Below are 24,123 nucleotides of genomic sequence, written 5' to 3'. Positions count from 1 at the left end.
TGACACCATCCTGTGGAATCTTGAGATCTGTAGTTTCACACGGTGCTTAGAATAGAGTATTCCTGAACTATAGACCTAGATTGCTCCAGCAGAAAATTTTAATTATTTCACCAATGGACAACTCCCAGGATCCTGTTGGAGGTAGGCATGGTGGTTAAAGTACTATGAAAGTGTTATGATTGTGTAGTACGGATATACAATACCCTTAGAGTGTATGTGAACTGCAGAGTTGCAACACTTTGGTAACACTTTAATTCTCATGGCTTTGCCTTATGAGATCTTGGGATGTGTAGATTGATGAATACCTAGACTTCTCTGCTAGAGAACTCTTGCCTGTTCCCCTGAACTACAGCACAAGAGCACTTTAGAAGAGAATTTTCACGCCCTCATGAAACTACAAATCCCAGAGTTCCCTTGGATGGCAACAAGACAATTGAAGTGATATCAAAATGACTTGCTATCTATGCTAGCATCATCCCTATGTTCTGGGGAGGCCCTTCTCTCTGTCCCACCACCCTCAGAGGGACATTGGTGGGAATATGGAAAAGATAGGGCCTTCTCAGTGGCTGCTCCCAGGCTCTCCATTTGCAAAGAATTTAGAGTGTCCCCCTCCATCCTATCCTTTTTTAAAAAAAGGCAGGTAAAGGGTCCATGCAGACAGGCCAAAATAAAGCTGCTTCGGGTCACGTTGGAGGTATGCTGTTTAAATGACACACATATCTTAAGAGACCAAAAGCTGCGCCAAAGCTATGCTCCAGTCCTTCAGACTGGTACATAGTTTTTGGCATGGCTTCTGGCCTCTCCGGATGCATGCATCATTTAAACATCATACCTCCAAACTGAACTGAAGCAGCTTTATTTTAGCCTGTCTGTACAAGCTTAAAGATACTTTTTTGTTTGAACAGGTTTTGGAAGACTGTGGCTGCTGTCACATTACAGAATTAATACAGTTTGATACCATTTTAACTGTCATGGCTCCATCCCTATGGAATCTTGGGGTTTGTACTTTGATGTGGCACCAGAGCTCATGGTCAGAGAAGGCTATATATTTCACAAAGCTACAAATCCCAGAATTCCATAGCAGTGGGGCAGTTAAAGTGATATCAAAGTACATTAATTCTGCAGTGTAGGTGCATTGAACCATAGTAGTGTCAAACTGCACTAATTCTGCATTGGAGACATGGCCATTGTAACAAAGGAGAAATGCTTTGCTTGTCTCTTCCTGCATGGCAGGGGGCTGGATTGGATGGCCCTTGGGGGGTCTCTTCCAATAAGTCTATGATTCTATTACATTGGACGGTGGTTGCCAATCATGGGGGCTAAGAGCTCCGAGGGTTATACCTAAAGTGACCAGTTGTAATGGTAGCCACAGAGTAGCCACAGAGTGATGATCAGGACTGTCAAATGTCCCTCCTTTCTTCTCTTTCTCCCCTCCCTAGACTTTTCTTTCTAGTCTCTTTCTTTTGCTTCCAGAGGAACCCTCCATGCTGTAAGGTGATCTGACCACAGCTGCTTTCTCCAGCACAGAGAACAACTTGGGAAAGTCAAAACAACTTGGGGGAATCCTGTTTCAGGAAAAATAGAAGCAGGAGACACCCTCGTGACTTGCCACTTGGTCCTCCAAGTCCAAATCTTCTTTGCTGGATGGAGTTTTAGCCTTCCGGCAGTCTCTGGATTTACACGGTTGTGTCTCACTGGGATATTTTTGACAACCAAGACTAAGGGGAACCAGGAGAGAAGAGTCCCCCCCCCCCCAGACTGAGAGCTGTGCTTTGGATTGTGTTTGTGTTTGTGGTGGTTGTTGTTGAAGGACAGAAAGCGAGCAAAGAGCATGTGGCGAAGCAAAGGATTAATCCAGGATTTTTCTTAAGAGTGCCAGGAGGAACCTTTGGCACAAGAATAGTTTCTTGCATTCAGGTAGGTGACAGCAATGTTCAAGAGGTAGAAAGGGGTGCATGCTAAGCTTGTGGGTGGATGGACACAGTAGCACACACATACATGCTTGGCAAATCTAAATGATATGCGAGACTCTCCGTCCATGTTCACACCATCTGCATTTCAAAACTTTCCCCTCACTTCTCTTAGGATTTAGAGAGAATTGCACAGAATGCAAAGCCAGCCTTGCTGGATCAGACTGAATCCCACGGTGGCTTCTGGAAAGCCCAGAAACAAGACATGGAAAGAAACCTACCTGTGCTTTGCTCACATGCTTACTAGGTGAACATGAAATTTCCATCTGTGGTCTCTTTCCTTAGGGCACAATCCAGGGTTTCTCAAAAGGCTACACCTAATGCCCACAATAACCCTATTTTGTGGTTTCCCAGATGTTGCGTGGGTTTCTTTTCTGACATTTAAAAGGCTGACATGCCTTCCCCTTAAGGCAGTAAGATGTTTAAGCTAAAATGGATTGGGATTTTTGGATCCACCTTTTTGCCTTTAGCCCCATCCTTGACCATAATGTGGGCCCTGAGAACTCTGAATTTTTTTCCTCATGATCAAGGTTCTCTACTGTTGAGCTTGAGCATCTTATCTCTCCTCCTCCTCATCATCATCCATGAATTTGCTAGGTTGGCTATAACCTGGCATGGTGTAGTGGTCTGAGTACTGGACTAGGATTTCAGGAGACTAGGGTTCGAATCCTTGCTCAGCCATGGAAATCCACTAAGTGACCTTGGGCCAGCCACAAGCCAAGTTCCCTTCCATTTGCAAAACTTCAGTTGAGCATTTGGAGATAAGAGTCCGGTAACTGAAAGAAAAAGGGCAGGCAAAGGGACCAAGGGAAGGCAACACACAGCAAGTAGAAAAGTTCTAGGTGTGAACGGTTTTCAATGTCTCGCTTTCTGCAAGGCTAGAAATGTGTGGAAAGATGGAAAATTTCACTGAGGGTGTGTGTGAGAGAGAATTCCTGTTTGGGTAGACAGTCTGCACTCCAAAATCTGCACTCCTTGGTACATCACAGAGGAGCCATGATAACTGAAACTGATCTGTAGTGTAAAAATAGACCCCCGGACATATTTTAAGTGAACAGTATTGCTTGTAAATTTTAATAGCAGTCAGGAAGGTAAAGAGCATTTGCTACCCTCCCCCTAAAAAAAGGAGGATAGAATATATTACATGACTAAGATGTTTGCAGTTGCTGAGAAAGAAATGCAAGGGAGACATATTTGTCTGTTGCTGTATCTTGTATGGATATATATATATATATATATATATATATATATGACTATTATTTTTTTCACCTTTGCTTATATTTTGCATTGCAAACTAGCTCTTTTGCAGTTATGTGCTCACCCTAGTCAATGAATGACTGTCAGTGTAAATATGTGCATGTAATTTCTCCCAGACTTATGTCCCACAGTGTTCAATGGGCTACATGCGCGTCTGATGTTTTCAGACTACTAGGTATTGGATTTTTTTTATATTTGAGGTATAGCTTCTTCCTTGCTTCTTTTTCCATTAAAGTTCATTAGTTGGTTCCTGTTAAATTATGATGGCTGTGGCACTCCTGAACAGTCATTAATGTAGTCAGGTCCTTTTGCTGTAATGTGCCTTCAAGTCACTTCCAGCTTATGGTGACCTAAAGGCAAACCTATGACAGGGTTTTCGTGGCAAGATTTGTAGGGGGTGGGTGGGTTGCCATTGCCTTCCTCTGAGGCTGAGAGAGTGTGATTTGCCCAACGTCACCCAGTGGGTTTCCACGACTGAGCAGAGATTAAAACCCCAGGGTCCAAGTCTAATGCTCAAAGCACTATACTATGCCAGCTCTGAGGAGCGGGAGGACTCTGTGATAAAGATGTTAATGCATACTCTGAATATGGATTCTCTCTTTCTTATTAAAGGCAATTTTAGAGGCAATTAAAAATAAATAATGTGTGGATCCATGAAAGAAAGGCAAGCTGAAAAGGTCCCACGACAAAGTTTCTTATTTAAAAAAATGCTTCCATGTTATGTTATATATTCTTACGTCCCTCCAAACCATTCACTTTTCCCATGACAAAAATTATAGCCACTTTCTGGCATCAGCCAGCCCCAAGACTTGTTGAGTTTGAGCATAGATCATGCCTTGAATGAGAAACCCTGCCCAAATGCAAGCAGACAAAACCCACGTTCTCAAAACACAGCTTTGGTTCGGGTGTGCAAAATGTTCCAGGGAGAAAAGGCGGAAGGAAATTCAAGGATGAACATTGCGTGACGGCTGGTATTTTATGCCCCTCTGCCATTGTCTATGCCAGGGAGTGCAATGCAAAACGTGAATTAATTGCCGTCAAGCCAGACAGCTCCAGAAGGGAAATGTTTCCTGCTCATTAAATCCTGTCTGTGACATTGTGCCTGGGTCAGGCTGTTGGGGTTCTGACTTCCATACAGCAAACTGGGCAACGAAGCAGAACAAATCTGCTGGATTGGATTGGGTTAGGGGAGGAATGACATCAACTGGGAGTGCACACCTCCTTATCGGCATCACCAGCACTCTTAAAGGGCTGCTGCTTCTGGCAAGCCATGCAAAAAGGCCCCAGAAATGATGGTGATGATGAAGATGATGAATTCACTTATGTACACACACGCACACACACAGACACACACCCTCCTTGCAACTGGGCTTCAAGGAAGTTTACAAAATTTAAAAGGAAATGCAGACACATGCAATGCTTTGCATTGGAGGCAATCTATCATTGTTTAGCCGTTCGGTTTTTATTAGGGTTGCCAAGTGAAATAAGGGACTGGGCTTCTGTATCTTGAGGATGTGGACAAGAAGCTATTTCAGAAAATGTCACTGGCATGAGAAGCAACACCTGCTGAAATTCTCTCTTAAAGAGTCAAGATCCCTGTTCCTTATTTCAGATGGCAACCTCAGTTTACATTGCTTTGGCCAATAGCCATTGAAAGTAAATACAGTGGGCCCTTCTTATCAGTGGGGGTACCATTCTGGATCCCCCCTCCATGGATGGCAACAACTGTGGGACTTCAAGCCCTGCGGTGTTCAATAGTGGTGCACACAGCCACTCTGTCAGGACTGCATGCAAGCACAGCCATTGAAGTGAATGGGAGTTAATGTCTGCAGATGCTAAAATCCGCAGGTGGCAAGTCTGTGATTAGCATGGGCATGCTGTACAATATATTTAGGGTTTTTTTGTTGTGCCTTCAAGCCATTTCCAACTTAAGACAACCCTAAGGTGAGCCTGTCATGGGGTTTTCTTGGCAAGTTTCTTCAGAGGGGGTTTGTCATTGCCATCCTTTGAGGCTGAGAGAGTGTGACCTGCCCAGGGTCACATGGTGGGTTTCCATAGCCCAATGCTGAAAACACTACACCATGCTGGCTCTCAGGGTTTGTGCCAACCTATGGGATCTTAAGCTGGGAGGTCAGTAATCCTTTAAGATACCTCCCCAAATATATTTAGCTGAGCAGATTTGCTGAGGCTGTATCACCTTTTGTTTTTCCCCTCCTCCCTGTCTCCAAAAATGTCCAAAAATGGGAAGGTTTCTTCCACTCCTGAGGCTTTGATGTCACCTTAGCTTTCCCACTCCCACTTTCTAAGCCCCAACAGGTAAGTCTCATCTCACCTGGGAATGGCTTTGCCCAGTCTCCAAAGCCAAGTCTATCACACAGAGAGAGAGAGAGAGAGACCTCAGTCCTCACTTGGGTGAGATCTCCTGGGTCTTTCAAGCAAAATCCTGCCAGCCTTTCCACACCAGTGCAGGGTTTCTCCTCATCTGGTGGCACCCAAGACCTCCTTAGACCTTTCTTTGGAAGGAGGAGATTTCCATCTCAGCCTTGCAGACCCTGCCTGAGTGAGATGTGTATGATGTGTGGTTGTGCACCTGCTCATTGCACCTGGAGTGTGTGGCTGTGAGGAAGGGAGAAGGTTTAAGCTCTCTGGAGTGGTGGTCTCCCATCATCATCATCATCACCATCATCATCATCATCATCATCATCATCATCATCATCATCATCATCATTCTCCTCCCTCTTCTTCTTCTTGCTAGGAAAGGTTGGAGAGGGAAAGAGAGGAGAGTGGAGAGGGAAGTTCTGCAAAAGGAAAAAAATAACCACACTCTGCATGCTTTTTGGGGGTCTTTTACAAATCTCCCCAGCCACCCAGCAAGGGAAGAGGAGAATCCTGCAGATGTCTAAGGGAACCCCTTCTTTCTCTTTCCTCCCTCTTTCCCCCCTGCAACCTGAGCAGGGAGGAAGAGAGTAAAGAAAAGGTAGAGAGAAAGAAAGCAAGGAAAGGAAAGGAAAGGAAAGCAGGCGGTAGTAAGAGTAGCAAGCAGCAGCAGCAGGGACAGCTCCATCCATGCTTCGCGCTTGGCTTTGGTGGGCTTCGCATCCTTAGCTGAGCATCATTCTGCATCACATCCACAAAGGCACACTAGCCATCCTTTATTTCCTTTAGATCAGTCCATTCATTGCCTTTTCCCCTTCCTTCTCTTCTTTCCTTCTCTCCCCTCCCTTCCCTCCCTTTTGTAGGAATCTTTTTAAAAATCCCCCTCTCCATCCCCCCTCCCCCCTTCCCTGCGAAAAGAAAGGAAGGAAAAAGAAGAAGGAAGGAAGGAAAGAAGGAAGAGAAGACCCCTCCCCATCCTTTTTTATCATCCTTGATTTCTTGCAAGTCCAGACAGCTGGTCCACGAGGTCTCTTTGGGGGATTTTTTACAACCAAACTGGGATCTATGAGCGGGAAGGTGATCAAGTCGAAAGAAGAGAAAGATGCTTCCAAAGGTAAGGGACCCACTGGATCTCACCCTCTGGGTACCAGCCCAGCCACCCCTTTGCATTCTTCAGTCACTGCCACCCCTCTGAAACAACCCTTTTGTCTCCATCCCCACCCACCCTTTTCTCCAGACCTCTCTCCTTTGTCTTTTGCACTCCCCTTCCTGGCTGATCTTTTTATTATTATTATTATTATTATTATTATTATTATTATTATTTTGGAGGGATGTGGGAGAAGAAAACAGACAATGGTTTTTTTTGGGGGGACAATGGAAGCAAACCCTTCACCTTGTCCTTCCAATGTGCTTCAAATCATTTGGAAGGGGCTGTGTTTTTTATTATTATTATTAATGGGGGAAATTGATAGAATCCCTTTCCCTCTTCCCTGCCACCTTTGTGAATATCTAGCCTATATAGAGACCCACATCTTGGAAAGAGACCTTCTGTCACACTGCAGTGTTTCCTGCTGACAGTTTGGAGGTGCTTTTTTCTTTTGTGCCTCTGGGAAGAAGAGCATGTGCCTTGTGCCTCCCATGCTTGAGTCTCCCATAGATGTGGAAGTGTGGGGATATAGCAGGTTAGCCATAACCAAAGCTGGGTTTGGTCGCTTGGTGTATACATCCATATGCATGTGTGTGTGTGTGTGTGCATGAGAAGGAAAGAGAAAGAGGGAGTGATGGGGTGCAATGGTGTGTTCCTCCTTTTTCTTCCGTCTTTGGCAATTGTTGGCTAGCCAGTTTACAAAAAGTCTTCCCGTGTTGTCCCTTGTCACTGTCACCTGCTGGGTGACCAGGGACACAGAGGTACCACAGATGCAAAGTGGGTCATAATGTATGTGTGTGTACCCTCCTTCTGCTGGTCCGCCTTCCCTTTTGGTATCTAGCCTTCTTGGTCAATCCAACCAAAAGGTGTCCCTATATACTTTACCTATCTTTAATTATTTATTTTTTTGGTTCTGGTTTTGTTGCTGAGCCTGTGCACTGCCGCATCTAGCAGCCTGTGGGCTATTCCAGTCATTTTGGGGAAGAAATAATGGAGGTGAAAAGCAAACTAGACACCTAGACACCTGGCCTGGCTTCTTTGGACTCAGGCTGCAAAGACGAGGGAACAGGTGCAAGGGGATGGTGTTGGACAGAGGAAGACTTCTTGAAAGGTGCACCCCCAAGATTGCAGGGGTAAAAGAGGGCAAGTGATGCTTTGCATCTCCCCACCCCTCTCTGCAAGCTTTTCCCATGCAGCGGTCTGGCGTTGCTTCTGTCTGAAACGTATACTCTGGGTAACAATTGCCATGGAGACAAAATAAGGTGGTGGGGGGGGGGAGAAGAAGGAGGAAGAGGAGGACTCAGTGATGGGAGTTACTTCTACGCTTGGCCATGGAGAGGGCCAGCAAAATCCAGACAGTGGGGATTATTGGGTGGAAGCAGCAGAAAGAAGGAAAAGGAATGAAGCCTGCGACTCAAACTGTCCTCCCATGCTCACACAAGGTTGGCGCAAGATTCTTGGTATTGCCACCTTCCTAAATCTAACACCCGCCTGCTTGGTTCATGCGCCAGCCCCCAGCCTCATCTATAGTACTGCAGAATTTTATTATACACACATAAACACACCTGTGTGTATGTTTATATAGATGCCGCCTCTCAGTTATCAGTGTTGGGAATCAACTTACAAGAGGCTGCAATAGGGAGGATTGGGTTGAATGTTGATTCTCCTAGTAGAAACCACAACCAAACCTGATTTTGTGTCGGTTGGCAAGTATGGGACCCTGCGCCATGAACCAACCTGCCATGCAGCCACAATCCCACTCCTGAAATAAACCAGGGCCCGAAATCCTTTGCATCTCCATCAACACGCTGGGCAAGTTATGCACCTTTCTATTCCAGCTAGATTTGGACCAGGCTCAAAAATGTGTTTCAAACCCTCCAAATTTGGGTTTTAAACAGGCTGCGGAGAGGCCTCTTGGCACCGGGGAGTAGGACATGTCCAAAAAAAATTTCTTATAACAAAGTTACAACTTGGGCAAGTGTAGGAAGTGTCTCCATGTGTCTTTGTGGTGTTCTGTAGCCAACTGTTCCCACATCCAATTGACTAGTATTGGTCTTTTCTTTTTTTCTGCTTTTGTCTCAGACAGAGAAACTCTTAGGCAGAAATATTCTACCCATAGTTTTCTTAGGTCAAGCAATAATCTTCTAGCATGATCATATTTTTTTGTACTGAATTCATTTTTCTTGCTGTTGAATGTCCCATTCACTGCATAGAAACTGCAGTGGCTGTTTTCAATTATCTCTGTGTTAAAGGATGGGAACTGGCAACTTAGGTGTCTGGGAAGCTGCTATTTGTATACATGTCCTATATTTTGCAAGAATCTGAGATCCTTTTGCATCTCAGATAAAGAGACCACCCCTCCTCTCTCTGTGTCTCACTCCCTTGATTTTCTGTACTTAAATTTCTTTTCAGTGTAGGCTTTCTCTGTATGAAGTTCGGAAAACATTATCTAGTGACATAGGCCGTTTCCAGAGAGGTAACAGCGCTCACAGTCAAAAAGCATTGCCCTGAATCGTAGTTTCCATACTAAGTGTAGTCCCTGTTATGATCCATAATGCTCTGTATGGCTTAGGTCAAGACTATTGGACAGTCCTCTTCCTCCTCACTTTTATTTATTTTATTCATTTAATTTAAGGCAGCTGTTGGGATATGGGATGTGCACCTTATTTTTATTTATTTTATTATTGGATTTATATCTCACCTTTCTCCCAAAATGGGATTCATGGGGGCTGATGGGATTTGGGAAATGGGATATGAGTCTGTCCATCTTTTCAGATCCTCTGATGAGGCCTTTCCTATTGTCTCACCACCTTCACAGGTACATCTGATGGAAACATGAGACACATTGTCTTCTCAGTGGTTCAACTCCCTTCCCAAAGAAGTTAGACCCTCGCTAACTTTCCAGAGGGAGGTGACAACTTCTTTTCTTGTTTCGGCAGGCTTTTGCGCACTGATCGCGCATGGAGAAAGTGCCTATCATAATGTGTTGCATTGTCTTTGTTCAGTTTTCTTTTCAATGGACGTGCTTTTAATTGCATTTAATTTAATTCTAACTTTTCTGTGAGGGGTACTTTTTAGCTAGACCTGTTTTAATTTTTGTAAGCCATCATAAGTCTCAGGTCTGGAAAGAAGGCAATACATCAATAAATAAAACAATGCCAATAATAATGATAATCCTATTGAAGAGCAATTGAAACAATGAGATTTATCTATATGTTGACTAACCACTCAACAGTTGATTCAATGGGTCCACTCTAGATGGAATGAACCAGATCACTGTGAAAGTATTCCATCTTTTTGAATTTAACAGATTTTTAAGGGCAAAAAGAAAGTCAGAAGAAACAGAGCAAAGACACTGGAGAATTAAAGTGGAAGCAATGTTGTCTAGACAAATACTCTCTGAAAATGTTGTGTCTGTGCCACAAAAGGCACTAGTGTTGGGGTTCTGGACCTGTGGGTATTGTGAAATTCTCTTGATGGTCAAAACATGTTCCAGAAAACACAACCACAAGTGTCACATTGGATCTAGGTTATTGCAATTGAAGGTATGGTGTTCTACCATCATGCCATCAGATGAGACATGTATCAGCCATTTCTGCCAGTTATGTATTTTGGAAACAAGGATGACTGACAGCTGCAGAATAATCATTTCCATCTCATGTCAACATGTGTGTCGGGTAGCATTATCAGAGGACTGGGGAGGCCTAAATACCCTAAAGGCACCAGATCCCATTTGGTCTTGGAAACTAAGTAGGGTCAGTTACAGTTAGTACTTGGATGGGAGACCGCCAACAAATACCAAGTGCTGTAGGAAAGGACTGGCAAACCACCTCTGAGTTTTCCTTGCCTAAGAAGCCCCTATGAAATTTATAGGGTCTCCATAAGTTGACAGGCGTCATGAAGGCATGTACACACACATTCCTGCCCTTTAATGGTTGTGTAGAAGAGAGAATTTCAGCAGATGTGTTTCATCACACAAGTAACATGTGCTGAAATTTCCTCTTTTACACAATTATTATTCGTGGTGGAAACACGACCACAAGTGTGAAGTCGAAGGCTTTCATGGCCAGCATCCAAAGGTTTTTTTTGTTGGGGGGGGGGGTTCAGGCTCTGTGGCCATGACCTAGAAGAGTTTATTCCTGACCTTTCGCCAGCATCTGTGGCTGGCATCTTCAGAGAATGCTGGCAGGGAAGAGAGTGGGGTATATATGATCTCAGATGCTGGCGAAACATCGGGAATAAACTTTTCTAGAACATGGCCACAAAGCCCAAAAAACCCACAAAAAACAACCACAAGTGTTGTATGGGATCTAGGCCATGACAACTGAAGGTATGATATTCTACCATCATATCCTCAGATGGCATGGTCTTCAGGGAGATGTTCTACCATTATACCCTCAGATACGATAGAGTGTCTTCATGGTGGTGTTCTGCCACCATGCAAATGAAACTAGTCCAATCAATGGGATGGGGAGATTTTGGACTATAAATCCCACAATCCCCCTGCTGGCTAGGGGATACTGGGAGTCTAGTCCAAAACCACTTCCCCAAAGCTCTGGATTGAGGACTCTCTTTAAATAACCATCTCTCTGAGCTGAATTCTTTGGGCTGTTTCTCAGAGCATTTAGGGATACCTTCAGGTCTCCCGGGTACACACTGCTACTCCTGTCACAATGAACTTTTTTATAATGAACCTCATTATACAGTTTCTGATAAAGCCAAGAAACAGGGTGTGTTGGTTTTCTTTGTTTTTCTCTAGCTTACATGGCTAAGAAGAGATCCAGAGGTGCATTAACTTCAGGGCATGGAGCTAAAGAAGAGATGGCATATATCTTGAAGAACACTGCAACTGAAGCAATGTTCTTTGAACTTCAACATCAGAGACAGGCTGAGAGCATGGTGATAAGTCCATATTATCAATTTATGGGACAGGTATACCCTTCAAAGGGGCAGGCAACCTACTCTCCATTTTGATCAGATTTCCTTTCCTCCATCCCTTTAAAACTATTGCAAGGGCTGTGTGTGTGTGTGAATATATAATTTTTCCTGGTGATCAAAATGGTTTCCCCCCAACAAGAGTAGCATCATACCTTATGAAAAGCATTGCAGATGAAACTACACGTTGCAAATTACACATCGGGAGGTAAACGGAGCTGGCAAGAGATACCAGATTAGGATGAAAATACATCTGTGACCGTCGTATGTGATGCAAACTGAGTTTGCATGATTTATTACTTTTGCAAGTTCATGTTGACTGCTCAGGCTCAAATGGTATTTTGCAAGGGAGGAGCTATAATTTCTGTGGCCTCCTGGTTCTGTTTGCCAAATATCTTTCTCCACTTTCTCCACAGCTCAGGAAAGGTACTTATTTCAGTGATGATGACCATGCTGACTTTGAGATTCTGAGAATTGTAAACCTATCTTTCCCCCAATCTGATCTGGATCCTGCTTTACCCAGTTCTCTGTTATTATGGAAAGTAGGAGAGAGGACAAGACAGTGATGCCTGGTGTCTTCAACATCAAATAGACACCAAGGGTGCATCTACACTGCGGAAATATTGCAATTCAATATCACTTTAACTGTCATGGCTCTATCCTACAAAATCCTGGGATCTGCCATTTTATAAGGCACCAGCGCTCTTTAGCAAAGAAGGCTTGTCAAACTACAAACTCCAAGTTTCCATAGGATGGAGCTATGGCACTTGAAGTGGTGTCAAGCTGCAGCATCCCTACAGAAACCACCATATCAATTCATATAAGATAACTTTTTAAATTGGTCCATCAGTGTCAATATTCCAGATGCAAGCATGGCGAGAGATCGCACCTATAGCCAGACTGAACTTCTGATATATTTACCCACAGTTGTACTGCACCATTTGTACTTGTTTGGGTCATGATCCACAGTCTAAATGCATTTTAGGTTCAAAAAATAAATTTTAGGCTGTGAATAACCTCATCTTCCCAATCTCTCCTATAATTTACCTGACCTTTGCTCACAGGACTCACTCCTCAGTCTTTCTCCTGCACCCAACCTTTTAAATTTAAGCAAAAGGCTTAACACTTGACCTTGGATGCAATGCAATACTGAATGAATCGCCATGTCGAATTATGGATGCATGAATCTTTAAACTGAGTCTCCGGAAGCAGCAAGCCACAACTTTATTCAGAGCAGGAACCTCCACATAAATCTTTTTTAACAGTGCTGCCTTACTGTCTCTGAACATCCTGTATTAAATGCAATGTTTAAAACAGGTGGCTGATTTATTAAAGTTAGAAAGCCTAATTTATCACAGCAGAGATAGAAGAGAAACAGCATCCCAGTGAAGTCCAAAAGTAAACCTCTTTTAAGCTTTAAAGACCTTATTGCAATAATATGTTTATTAGACCACCCCCAAAAGGTACCAAATTATTTGGGCAAGCTTGCAAAACACAATGTTTCTTCATCAGGGAAAGGTCATCTTTGGAATACATCTGCATTGTAGAAATAATGCAGTTTGACACCATTTTAACTGTGAGGGCTCCATCCTACAGAATCTTGGGATTTATAGTTTTATGAGGTGCCAGACGTCTTTGGCACAGCAGGCTCAATACCTTGTAAAACCATGAACCCCAGGATTGCATAGGATGGAGTTACAGTATTTGAAGTGGTGTCAAACTGCATTACTTCTACGGTGTAGATGCACCCCAATCTCATTTCTTTAACAAGAAGGTTGACAATTAGGTTAACGATAATTAGCGGCAATGTAAAAATGCAAAAATAGAAATGGAAAACTCTTAAAGATAACCAAACATACAATACTGAAAGTTTGAAGATATGTACCAATAGATGTACTAACAAACTGTCCACTGAGATATTCTATGATTCATAGATATGTATAAGAAATGAAAGATGCTCTTTTTTCCTGATATCTGGCTACTTTATAACAGTAATGTATGGCTAAAACAACAATACTATAATATTATCGCATACTAGGTACATGGAAATGCAACAAGGAGGTTAACCATTAGGTTCAAGACCAGTTTGCGGTAACGTAAAAATGCAACAATAGAATTCGAAAACTCAGCACTCTCCATATATTAAATGTTCAAAGCTTGAAGATATGTGAACTAATGGATGCAATGACAAACTGTTTACTGAGATGTTTTAGGTTTTATAGGTAGGTGTGAGAAGTGAAAGATGTTCTTTTCCTCTGGTGTCCAGCTATTTTGTAATTGTGTAAAATAACTGTATAAAAATCTATTTTTTAAAAAAGGAACAACCATCCTATACTCACTCTGGGATTACGATGGATAGCTGCTGGTGTCGATTTAGGCACTTGGCCACCAAGAACCATCACCCATCTTGGCAAGCATTTAATGTTCAATATTGCAGGCGATGGGAACAGATGTTCACCCCTGCGATTGACATTCAGCTCCATCCCAAATTCCCTTTGAAGTCGGTGGGTGTTCTGGGTGTCAGCCTCTCCAGGATTTTCCCCTTAATTAGCCAGATATTGTCAACATACTGATGCTTGCAGTATTTACAGGGACAGCTTATGATGATTCATTACCCAGAACAGCATTTGATGCTACTGCCAATATCAAGCCACTTGTTGCTCTTTAAAATGAGGCCACACTGGGTCTGTGATGACTCCATCCATCCATCCATCCATCCACTTTCTCATCCCTCTCTTTTTGCCCTGCCTTCTTCCCAAACTGGAACTCAAGTTGAATTACAGAGCAGGTAGAATTACAAATAAAAACACACCGATGTCGCACAATGTTTTTAAACTGGGAACACAATTAAAACTATTTGAAACAATCATTTAAAAACAGAGATTAAAAGCAGTGTGCATGTATGCACCTTTAAGCTGCCTGTTGATCTATGGCAATCCCATGAATTGTATAAGGTTTTCTTAAACAAGGAATAGTTAGAGATGGTCTTGCCAGTTCCTTCCTCTGTAATGGAGCCAATGGTATCTGGTATTCATTGGTGGTCTCCCATCCAAGAACTAACCAGAGCTGACATATAATGAGAAGGGAGGACTCACTGGAACAAACAATAATACTAGGAAGGACGGAGGGAAGTAGAAAGAGAGGTACGCCACATGCTAGATAGAGGAACTCTATCATGGAGATCATGGGTATGAGTTTACAGGACTTAAGCAGAGCAGTGGATGATGGAGTCTTGGAGATGTCTCATCCACAGGGTCAACATGAGTCAAGATCGACTCAAGGGCAGTTAACAACAACAACAACAACAATGTAGAAAGTGAGGAAGACTGGAGGCCAAATGGATCGACTCAATTTGGAAGATCATGAACATGATTCTACAAGATGTAAGCACCACAATGGGGGACTTGGCAATGTCTCATCCATAGGGTCACCACAAGTTGGGGCCAAGGCAGTCAATGACAACAATTGCATGTAGAAGGTCTCATGGTCTTTTTCTTTCTGGTGTCTCTTTCCCCTCTTTTCCACCTTCCTTTCCGCCTTGATGTCTCCCTGCCAGCTCCTTTTCTCTGCCTGTTTTATTGGCAACCTAGACACTCTGTCTCTGTCAGCTCTATCTTCCTGTCTCTTGTCAGATATCTGAGCTGAACTTTTCCAAAGGGTTTTTCAAATTAGTTCAAGGGCTGCGTTTTCTGCCCTCGGGTGGCAGGTTGCCGATGCCTGGCTTCAATTCTTTTCCAGCAGCAGCTTTCAGGAAAGTTTTTTTTCTTTCTTTCAAATAATTGAAATGTTATCCTGGAGTGTGTTCTTTCTTGGATGTAACCGGTGAGGCTTTCTCTTGCTAAATGCAGTATTTCAGCCTTAGGAATATTTTCTTATATCTCCCTCTATGTGTGTCTGTCTGTGTGATCTCCCTTTTTAACTTAAATGGCTAATGTATACAAAGAAAGATGGAAGTTCATATACACATAAAGAGCTTATTGCTGATGCTAATATTATTTCAGGCTGGGATGGGAACTTGGGATGTTTATGTGAATATTTTTGTTTGGAAAGGGCTCACCTAGAAAAGAATTGATGGGTTTTCTTAAAGACAATTTCAAAGAGGAGTGGCAACTTATATTCTATCTATTCATTCTGTTTTTGCTTCAGTTAAATATGTCTTGTTAGTTTTGCATGATTTCAAAAACCTGGACCTCTTTGGATGCATCCATATTATAGAAATAATGCAGTTTGACACCAGTTTGAGTGCTGTTGCTCCATCCAATGAAATCCTGGGATTTGAAATTTTACAAGGTCTTTATTCTTCTCAGCCAAAGAGTGCTGCTACCTCACAAAACTACAAATCCCAGAATTCTGTGGGATGGAGTGACAACACTTAAAGTGGTATCAAACTGCATTATTTCTATGATGTAGATGCATCTAAAGTGGTCCAGAACATTTTTGGAAATCATGGCTCCAGTTACTCCTGACAGATGAAGTGGTGTCAAACTGCATTATCTCTACAGTGTAGATGCACCCTTAGACCTAGGTCAGCAGTAAGGCAAAACCAAGAAGTTGCAAACTTTGGGAAATTCTGCTTTCCTCAAGCCACTTTCTCCCACTTTTTCTCCTGTCTTATGTGCAGTCTTCAAAGGGGCTCCATTAATTGTATGGCTAATTAAGGACTTTGAGTGATAAGCTCGTTAAAAGTGCACTGCCATGTATTTCTTTCAGATGCATTCAATGCTGTCACGTTATCCATGCTAATCGGATTTCTGAGTCATTGGTAAGGTGCAGATTTTGAGGGGAGGCTTTACTTTCCTGAGAAAATGTGTGCAGTTCCTAAGAACAGATTACTCATCGGTTAGTCACATGCGTTGTTTTCTCAAATTATTTACTCGAGATCATGTAGTACTACTATTTCACTTTTCTCGTCCTTCTCCACCTGCCACTCCCACTCCTGCAATTTCAAAAAGGAATCAGAGCTTGGGGAAATGGACTACAACTCCCATGATCCCCTGGGCAGCATGGAAGCATTCTCATACATTTGATTTTCCTCTCCTAAGGGGTGCATCAACACTGTAGACATAATGCACTTTGACACCACTCTAAGTAGCACCTTTGAGACTAACTGAAAGAAAGACGTTGGCAGCATGAGCTTTCATAGACTCAAGTCTACTTCCTCAAATGCATTTGGTGCATCTTTTAAATGTTGTAGCTCCATTCGATAGAGTCCTGAGATTTGTAGTTTTACAAGATCTTTAGCCTTCTCTGCCAAAGGGTGCCGGTGCCTCACAAAACTACAAGTCCCCAAATTCTGTAGGATTGAGCCCTGGCAGTTAAAGTGGTGTCAAAGTACATTGCTTTGTACTCTGCTTGCTGAACTGCTCAGAGGTTCCTGCCAGTCAGAGCAAAAAGCACTGGCCTCCATCAGCCAGTAGTTTTACTTAGTTTGAGACATGTGTACATGTTAAAATTGTCCATGACCTTAATGTCTGGGTGGGCAACTGGAGCCATCTAGAGGTTTAATAATAATAATAATAATAATAATAATAATAATAATAATAATAATAAAGTTTTATTTGTACCCCGCTCCTTCCCAAGATCAGGGCGGCTTCCAATCAGATAATTAAAACAGAATAAGTACATATACATAAAACAACCAAATACAATAAAAACAGGCTAAAATGCCCCATTAGCCCAACCTCTTGGCCACGAAAGAGGAGGGAGGCCCACAGGATTTTTAGTTGGGGAATGCCTGTTGGAACAGGAAGGTTTTCAGGTCCTTCCTGAATTGGGCCAGGGTGGTAGTCGAGCGGAGCTCAGTGGGCAGCGTATTCCAAAGGGCTGGGGCAGCGGTGGAAAATGTCCTCCGTGTAGTGGAGGCTAACCTAGCCCCAGGCACCTTCAGTAATTGCTGCCCAGACGTTCTGAGGGTGCGAGGCGGAATGTACGGGGAGAGGCGGTCCTTTAGGTATCCTGGGCCCAAGCCATTTAGGGCTTTATAGGTAATCACCAACGCCTTATATTGAGCCCGGAAGCGAATGGGCAGCCAATGGAGATCTTTAAGTACCGGTGTTATGTGGCTGGTCCTGGAAACGCCAGTGACCAGCCGGGCTGCCATGTTCTGCACCATTTGCAGCTTCCGAGTTTGGTATAAGGGTTGCCCCATGTAGAGTACATTGCAGAAATCCAATCTCGAGGTTACCAGAGCATGTACAACAGTTTCTAGGTCCCTCTGGGCCAGGTATGGGCGCAGCTGGCGAATAAGCCGGAGCTGATAACAGGTGCTCTTGACCGTCGCATTCACCTGAGCAGTCAGGTGAAGCGACGAGTCAAGAAGCACCCCCAGACTGCACGTTTATACGATGCAGATTTGGGTGTTTTAACCCCTCATCCTAGGTCTAAGAAGATGGGGATTGTCTTGTAAACTGCTTCAAGTCCCAGTTTTGGGGGAGATGCGGGGTATAGATAAAGCAATACTGTATGACATTGGGCAAGTCACACACTCTCAGCCTCAGGGAACGACAATGGCAAACCTCCTCTGAACAAATCTTGCCAAGAAAACCCCATGGCAGGTTTGCCTTCCCCTAATTCAATAGAAGAACCTTCTCACAACCCTTTACTACTATAATTTCCCAAAGATAGCATTATCATTCCACTTTAACTGCCATGGCTGCTTCCTGTGGAAACCCGAGGTTTATGATCTGGTAGGGCATTCTGGTTGATGATGGTTCTAAATATTCCTCCCTCAACTGCATATCCCAGGTTTCCATAAGATGTCACCATGCCAATAAAGGGGACTCATAACATTATAATGGAGTGGTGCAAAAGGTCCACTGGTTTGCATGCTCTGTGGAGGAAGAGAGGACCACATGTCCAGAAAAAGTAGAGAACAGTAGACAGCCTTTTTTCCCAAGCTACTCAAAACAGTGTAGGCCCTTGAGAATATTCTGTAACCCTATCTGAGTATGATTCATGGAAGGCAGAAGAAACATGTCTTGGACAAAGTAGAGAATGTTAATATTTCATGCAGTTTGGGAATCATCCTCCACTGAGCGCTTGAGGATGGAGTGCTTTGCGGCGAGAACTTGCTCCTCCTGGTGAGGCCTTGCGATGCTTGTTGTGTAAGTTGAGCACTAACTAGTTATTATTTAGATAAATGAGAAAAAAACAGTAGATGAAAAATGGGAATAAATTGGACACATTGTAAATTGCTCAGGGTTAGTTTGCTTGCAAACTCCCTATGAAGAAACTTGCCAAGAGGACTCCTATGATAGGTTCGCCTTAGGGTTGCCATAAGTCAAAAATCTGGTTTTGAATCCTTTTGCATTCAGCTGGGTTTGCAATGCTGAATTATGGTTGCCGTCAGTGTTGGTTGGTCATTTCCATGTCAGTGCATTTTGTTTTGTTTTCTGTTAAAAGGAAGTTTGTCCCCCATAGAACTGTGTATTTTTGTACAATTACAGTAGGCCCTTGGTATCCACCGGGGTTTGGCTCCAGGGCCTCCTGTAGTGGACTCCAAAATCTGTGGATGCTCAAATCCCATTAAGTACAATAGCATAATGAAATGGTGTCCATCCCTTATATAAAATGGCAAAATCAAGGTTTCCTTTCTGGAATGTGTGTGTGTGTTCAAACCATGAATGGTTGAATCCATAGAAAGAATCTGTGGATATGGAAGACTGACTGTACTGACTGTATTTTGCAAAATCCTCAATGTGAAAAATCTAGTGGTGGCTGATCAGTGTGTTAAGACACACTTTCTCATCAAAGTTGGGGAAATCCGAGCATATTGTTTACATCCTTTTGCAAGATGACATCCACATTTAACAGCCTAATAACCACAGCAAGCTTTTAAGGCCACATCCAGCCACAAGACCAGGCAGTTTTCAATAGATGATAGAGAGTAAATGCAGGTAAATTGGGAAGCTGGAACATGTGCATCACCTCTTGGTGCCAGTCTCATTCCCCTGTGGTGGAGAGGACTGGTTGATCCTCCTGCTGGGATGTGGCCTTATTAACCCCAGCATGAAATGACAAAGTCACAGATGTGTTCATCAGGATCTCGGACAAAGATTCATTTGCTGGGCTCTTCGTACAATAGGAATAATTAACAAAATGGCCTCGGTGTGTCTTGATTGTTTTGGATGCTGTTGTTGGTATAAAGCAAGGGTGGGCAAAGTGTAGAGTGGATGTGGCCTTCCAGCTTTTTTGTGCCCCTCCCTCCAAAAAATGCAGGGCTCTTTAGATTTTATTTTCTAAAAGAATTCATGATAAATCTTATGGATAGCTACCAAAATTTGGCAGTGGCATCTAATAATAATGTGGCTGAAGAACAATTTTTGCTTCTACCTGATTCTTCCCATTCTGTTTATAGAGTTCTCTCCAAGTAGGAAGAGATCCATTTTTTAAAAATGGATCATTTCTTGGTGATCCATTATATTTTTGGAAAATCCCTGAATGGTATGCAATTTCTTTGGGCATAATTCCCGATCTGTATCAAGCAGCCAACATTAAGGCCATGTGCAAAAAGGATAATACATTTCCAAATAACCAGCGTGGATGGAGAGCCAACTATCGATTTTTGCTAAATATCTTCTACCTTTGTGGAATCCTGGAGAGGATTGGAATGCCGTAAGGCAGCTTGATGCCCTCCATACTAACTGGGCATGTTGGGAATTGTACTCCTCCCAAGCCATCTTGATCATCCTTAGCCCATCTAGAAGGCTTGGAAGAAAGCTGAACTAACGCATTATTGCAGCACAAATGGCTTCTCTTTCTTCATCAACAACACTTTTGGCTATCCTTCCCTGCTTCTCTAAGAAAATCTTGGCTGGGATTCTGCTGAGTTTGCCTGTGGAAGTGCTTGCACATTTTTCTACTATGTAGAATGACTGTATATGAGCTTGCTTCATTTGGATGCTATGGGATCTGGTGGGCATGCTGGACTGGAGAAAGCTAGTAAAGTGTTTAGGGTGTTTTTGCAAAGAACAAGTGATTTGGGGTAGGGAATATGGAAAAAAGATTAGGGGTGCTTTCATGCTACACATCCAAAGCCCCATGTTTCCACTTGCACTGCCATGGTGACATCCTATGGAATTGTAGGATTTGCCATTTAGGGAGGAGGATTTATAAATCTCAGCAGGAGAGCTCAAATGGCACACTAAACTCCATGCTCCATGATTCCATAGGATGTTGCATATATGGTTATAGTTAAAGTGGAAACATAGTGCTATAATTGTAACACGCGAAATGGCTGTTGTAAAATGATTTATGGTTCAAAGAAACATGATGGTCATACACAACTAGAACTGAGTGTCATCCCATGGAAAGATTCATCCTTGGTGGTTGCATCATTGTGATATAAGTGTGTAGCGTAAGGTCCCTTATTGAAATGGGCAACATTTCATAGCTGAAATGGATCATTTCAGTGCAATGCAAACCAGGACATATATGGCCAAATTGTGCTTTTCTGAGGTGTTCCACACTCCCCAAACATTCCTAGTGATGCTCCTGTCTTCAAGAGTTTGCTGTTGCTTGAGTCTACAGGGATGGGCAAGATTCCTCCTCTCCTCTCCTCTCTTTTGTACAGCCTAAATTGAATCCAAATTACTTTTGCACTTTGAACCCAGTGGTTTGCAGCAACTGAAAAAAAGCTGAGGATGAAGGGGGAAAGTGGGAGGAGGAGAGACAAACAGGGACATTTTAAAAGGAGCTGAGAAATTGGGATTGCAGAAGATTACTAAGGTCTGTCCCTGCCCAATTGGAAAGGTTAGACGGTTCAGTGTGTGCACCAAAAACAAACTGCAGGTGATCAAGGTTCAAAAACGTGTCAGTACAAAAAGCCAGGACCACACCAGAATGCAGAGTGCAATGCAGACCAGTAAATGGCAGCATCAGCAAAACTCACCCTGGGAGAAGCGAATGACGCAAAGTACAAGCCGGCTTCTGTCATTGCCTCATTGGCTTATTTTCTCAGAAATGTGTGGCTCCTAAGAGAGAAACAGTAGTATCGATTTCCCTGGAAAAAAATATATATATGAAATTACACCTTCAAGGCACAAGGGAAGAAACAGAGTATAAAGAAATTAAGATGTGCTGTAAAAAGAAATAAAAGCCGGCATCCATCGTACTGCGAGCGTATGTTTCTTGACCCTATTCCAATTGGTTTGAGATGACAGCTTTCCTCCCAGCCCTTTGTGCACTGACTCTAGGGAAGTTACTTTTTTTGTGGACCTATAATCATACTGGCTGGAGGATTCTGGCAACTGTAGTATATCAAAAAAGAATGTGTCAGTTGTGCCATACCAATGTGGTGATGTCCATTTGTACTGTTTGAAAGCTTTCTATATAGGTGGAGGGTCTATTTTAAGAGTGAACAAAGAGATGCAATGGGGCCAGGCTCAGTTTTCAGCCCTTCACTCATGCCAAACAGACTGCCATTTTCCTGGTCAAAAAGAGGGGTGAATTAACAGATTAGAAAGCTGGGCCAAAGCTAACAAAATACAGCAGGGAAACATGTAAATTATTGCATTTGGGCAGTAAAAATAAAATGCAAAGATATAGGATGGGTGCTGGCTTGACAGCAATATATGCTAAAGGGATCTAGAAGTCCTAATAGATCACAGGCTGAACATGAATCAGTAGTGCAATGCGCCAACTAAGAAATCCATTGTGAGTCTAGTCTGCATTAATAGGAGTGTAGTGTCTAGATCGAGGGAAATAATAGCACTATTCTATTTCACTTTGGTCAAACCTTTCCTGAAATATTGTGTCCAGTTTTGGTCACCCTGATTTAAGAAGGATGTTGACAAGCTGAAGCATTTCTAGAGGAGGGTGAACAAAATGGTAAAAGGTCTGGGAAACCACCAAGACTTGGGGATCTGGGCATGTTTAGAAGAGAAGGTTAAGGGGTGCCATGATAGCCGTCTTTCAATATTTGAAAGGATGTTATATTGAAGATGGTTATGCCAAGGGATCTTGTAGCACCTTTGAGACTAATTGAATGAAATAAGCTGGTAGGATGAGCTTTCGTAGACTTGAGCCTACTTCCTCAGATGCATGTTGAAGAAGATGGAGCAAGCTTGTGTTCTGCTGCTCCAGAAACTAGGACATGGAGCAATGGATTCAACGGAAAAGAGATGTTACCTAAACATTAGGAAGCTGTCTGACAGTGGAATACACTACCTTGGGGAGTGGTAGAGTCTCATTCTTTGGAGGTTTTCAGGCAAACGCTGGAAGGCCATCTGTCAGGGGTGCTTTGATGGTGTCTTCCTGCATGAACAGGGTTGGACTGGATGACCCTTGAGGGTCTCTTCCAACTCTATGATTCTATGATTCTACTACATCTCACCTTTTAAATAGCTTGAAGGCCCTATCTCATTGTTAAACATCCATAATACCTGCTTTGTTACCAAGCAAAGTTAGCAACTTCTTGGGGGCCAGAGATGCTCCAAGGGTTGCAGGCGTTTGACAGCCATGAAAAGGGAACTTCACCATCGAAAGTTTTGTTAACTGCAGTATCCCTGTGTTTTCAGGAAGGGAGTCTATCAAAAACATAGAAATCTTTTTTTTAAAACTGAATTGGTTTCAGATGGCTTCCTAGGATTTAGGTGAACACTCAGCTGATGAGATGAAGAAGTTATAGAAAAGGTAGATTTTATTTGTTACATCTTTTAGTAATATCTGTTTCCTTATCTGTTGGTTACTATCAAAGTTTCCTTCCCACATGCTCACAACAACCTTGTGGCGTAGGCCAGTCTGAGTAAGAGAGAATGACTATCCAGTGGGACACAATATTTACTTAAAGATTGAGAAGGGGATTTTTTTTTGTTCTTCCTCAGTTGTCTGGATTTTTTTCTTTTTAGACCATCGACGGCAAATGAGAACCAAACACAACAAAGAAACTGATTGTTGTACTTCCATTGGATTGTATGTGTGTAATTTATGTGTTCTTTTCCATCCCATTGTGAAAAAAGAACTGCTTGATTATTTCTGCTGGAACTGTTGTTCTCTTCTTCCTCTTTCCCCCAAAGTCTCCATTTTCCTTGGCGAAGGGTCTTCATGATTAAAACCCTTTGTATCTCCCCACAGAAGACCAGCATGGGCATCAATTATTCAGGTTCAGTGGGTGTTAAGCAACTTTGGCATCAGCTGCACTCCGAATATAGAAACGGAGAGGCTTATTCAGCATGCCGGGTGGGGCGGAGAGAGACGAAACAGCTTTCCAACAGCTTTTGGCAAGCATGAACGGGGGCTGCAATTTTATTTTATTTTTATTTTACTTTTGAGCAAAAAGTTGACTAGACAAAAATAGAAGTGTATGGGCATCTGGAACCCGTCATTATGAAGTGATTGTTAGCAGCCTGTCATTATGGTAGGTGGGGTGAGGATGGAAAGAGATTGCGGAGGGAGCTGATGCCATTCACTGCTCCCGTTGCACCCCTGCAAGATTCGTTG

The 24,123-nt window shown here is 42.9% G+C and overlaps 1 protein-coding gene across 2 annotated transcripts in view; it reads left to right on the top strand.

The window, feature by feature from the left end:
• The first annotated feature begins 1,573 nt into the window (after nt 1-1,573).
• The window catches only part of FGF13 (fibroblast growth factor 13), a 156,400-nt gene continuing 133,850 nt past the window's right edge, over nt 1,574-24,123 (top strand). For both annotated transcript variants that reach the window (XM_042479663.1, XM_042479660.1), the window contains exons 1-2: nt 1,574-1,917; nt 6,467-6,717. In XM_042479663.1, the coding sequence (XP_042335597.1) occupies nt 6,669-6,717 (49 nt within the window). In that variant the 5' untranslated portion in view covers nt 1,574-1,917; nt 6,467-6,668. The remainder of the gene's footprint in view (nt 1,918-6,466; nt 6,718-24,123) is intronic.

This window comes from Sceloporus undulatus, chromosome 7, assembly GCF_019175285.1.
Source record: "Sceloporus undulatus isolate JIND9_A2432 ecotype Alabama chromosome 7, SceUnd_v1.1, whole genome shotgun sequence".
Lineage (NCBI taxonomy): Eukaryota > Metazoa > Chordata > Lepidosauria > Squamata > Phrynosomatidae > Sceloporus > Sceloporus undulatus.
Note: the sequence above shows the minus strand (reverse complement) of the source record. Positions and strands in the feature narration are given on the sequence as shown.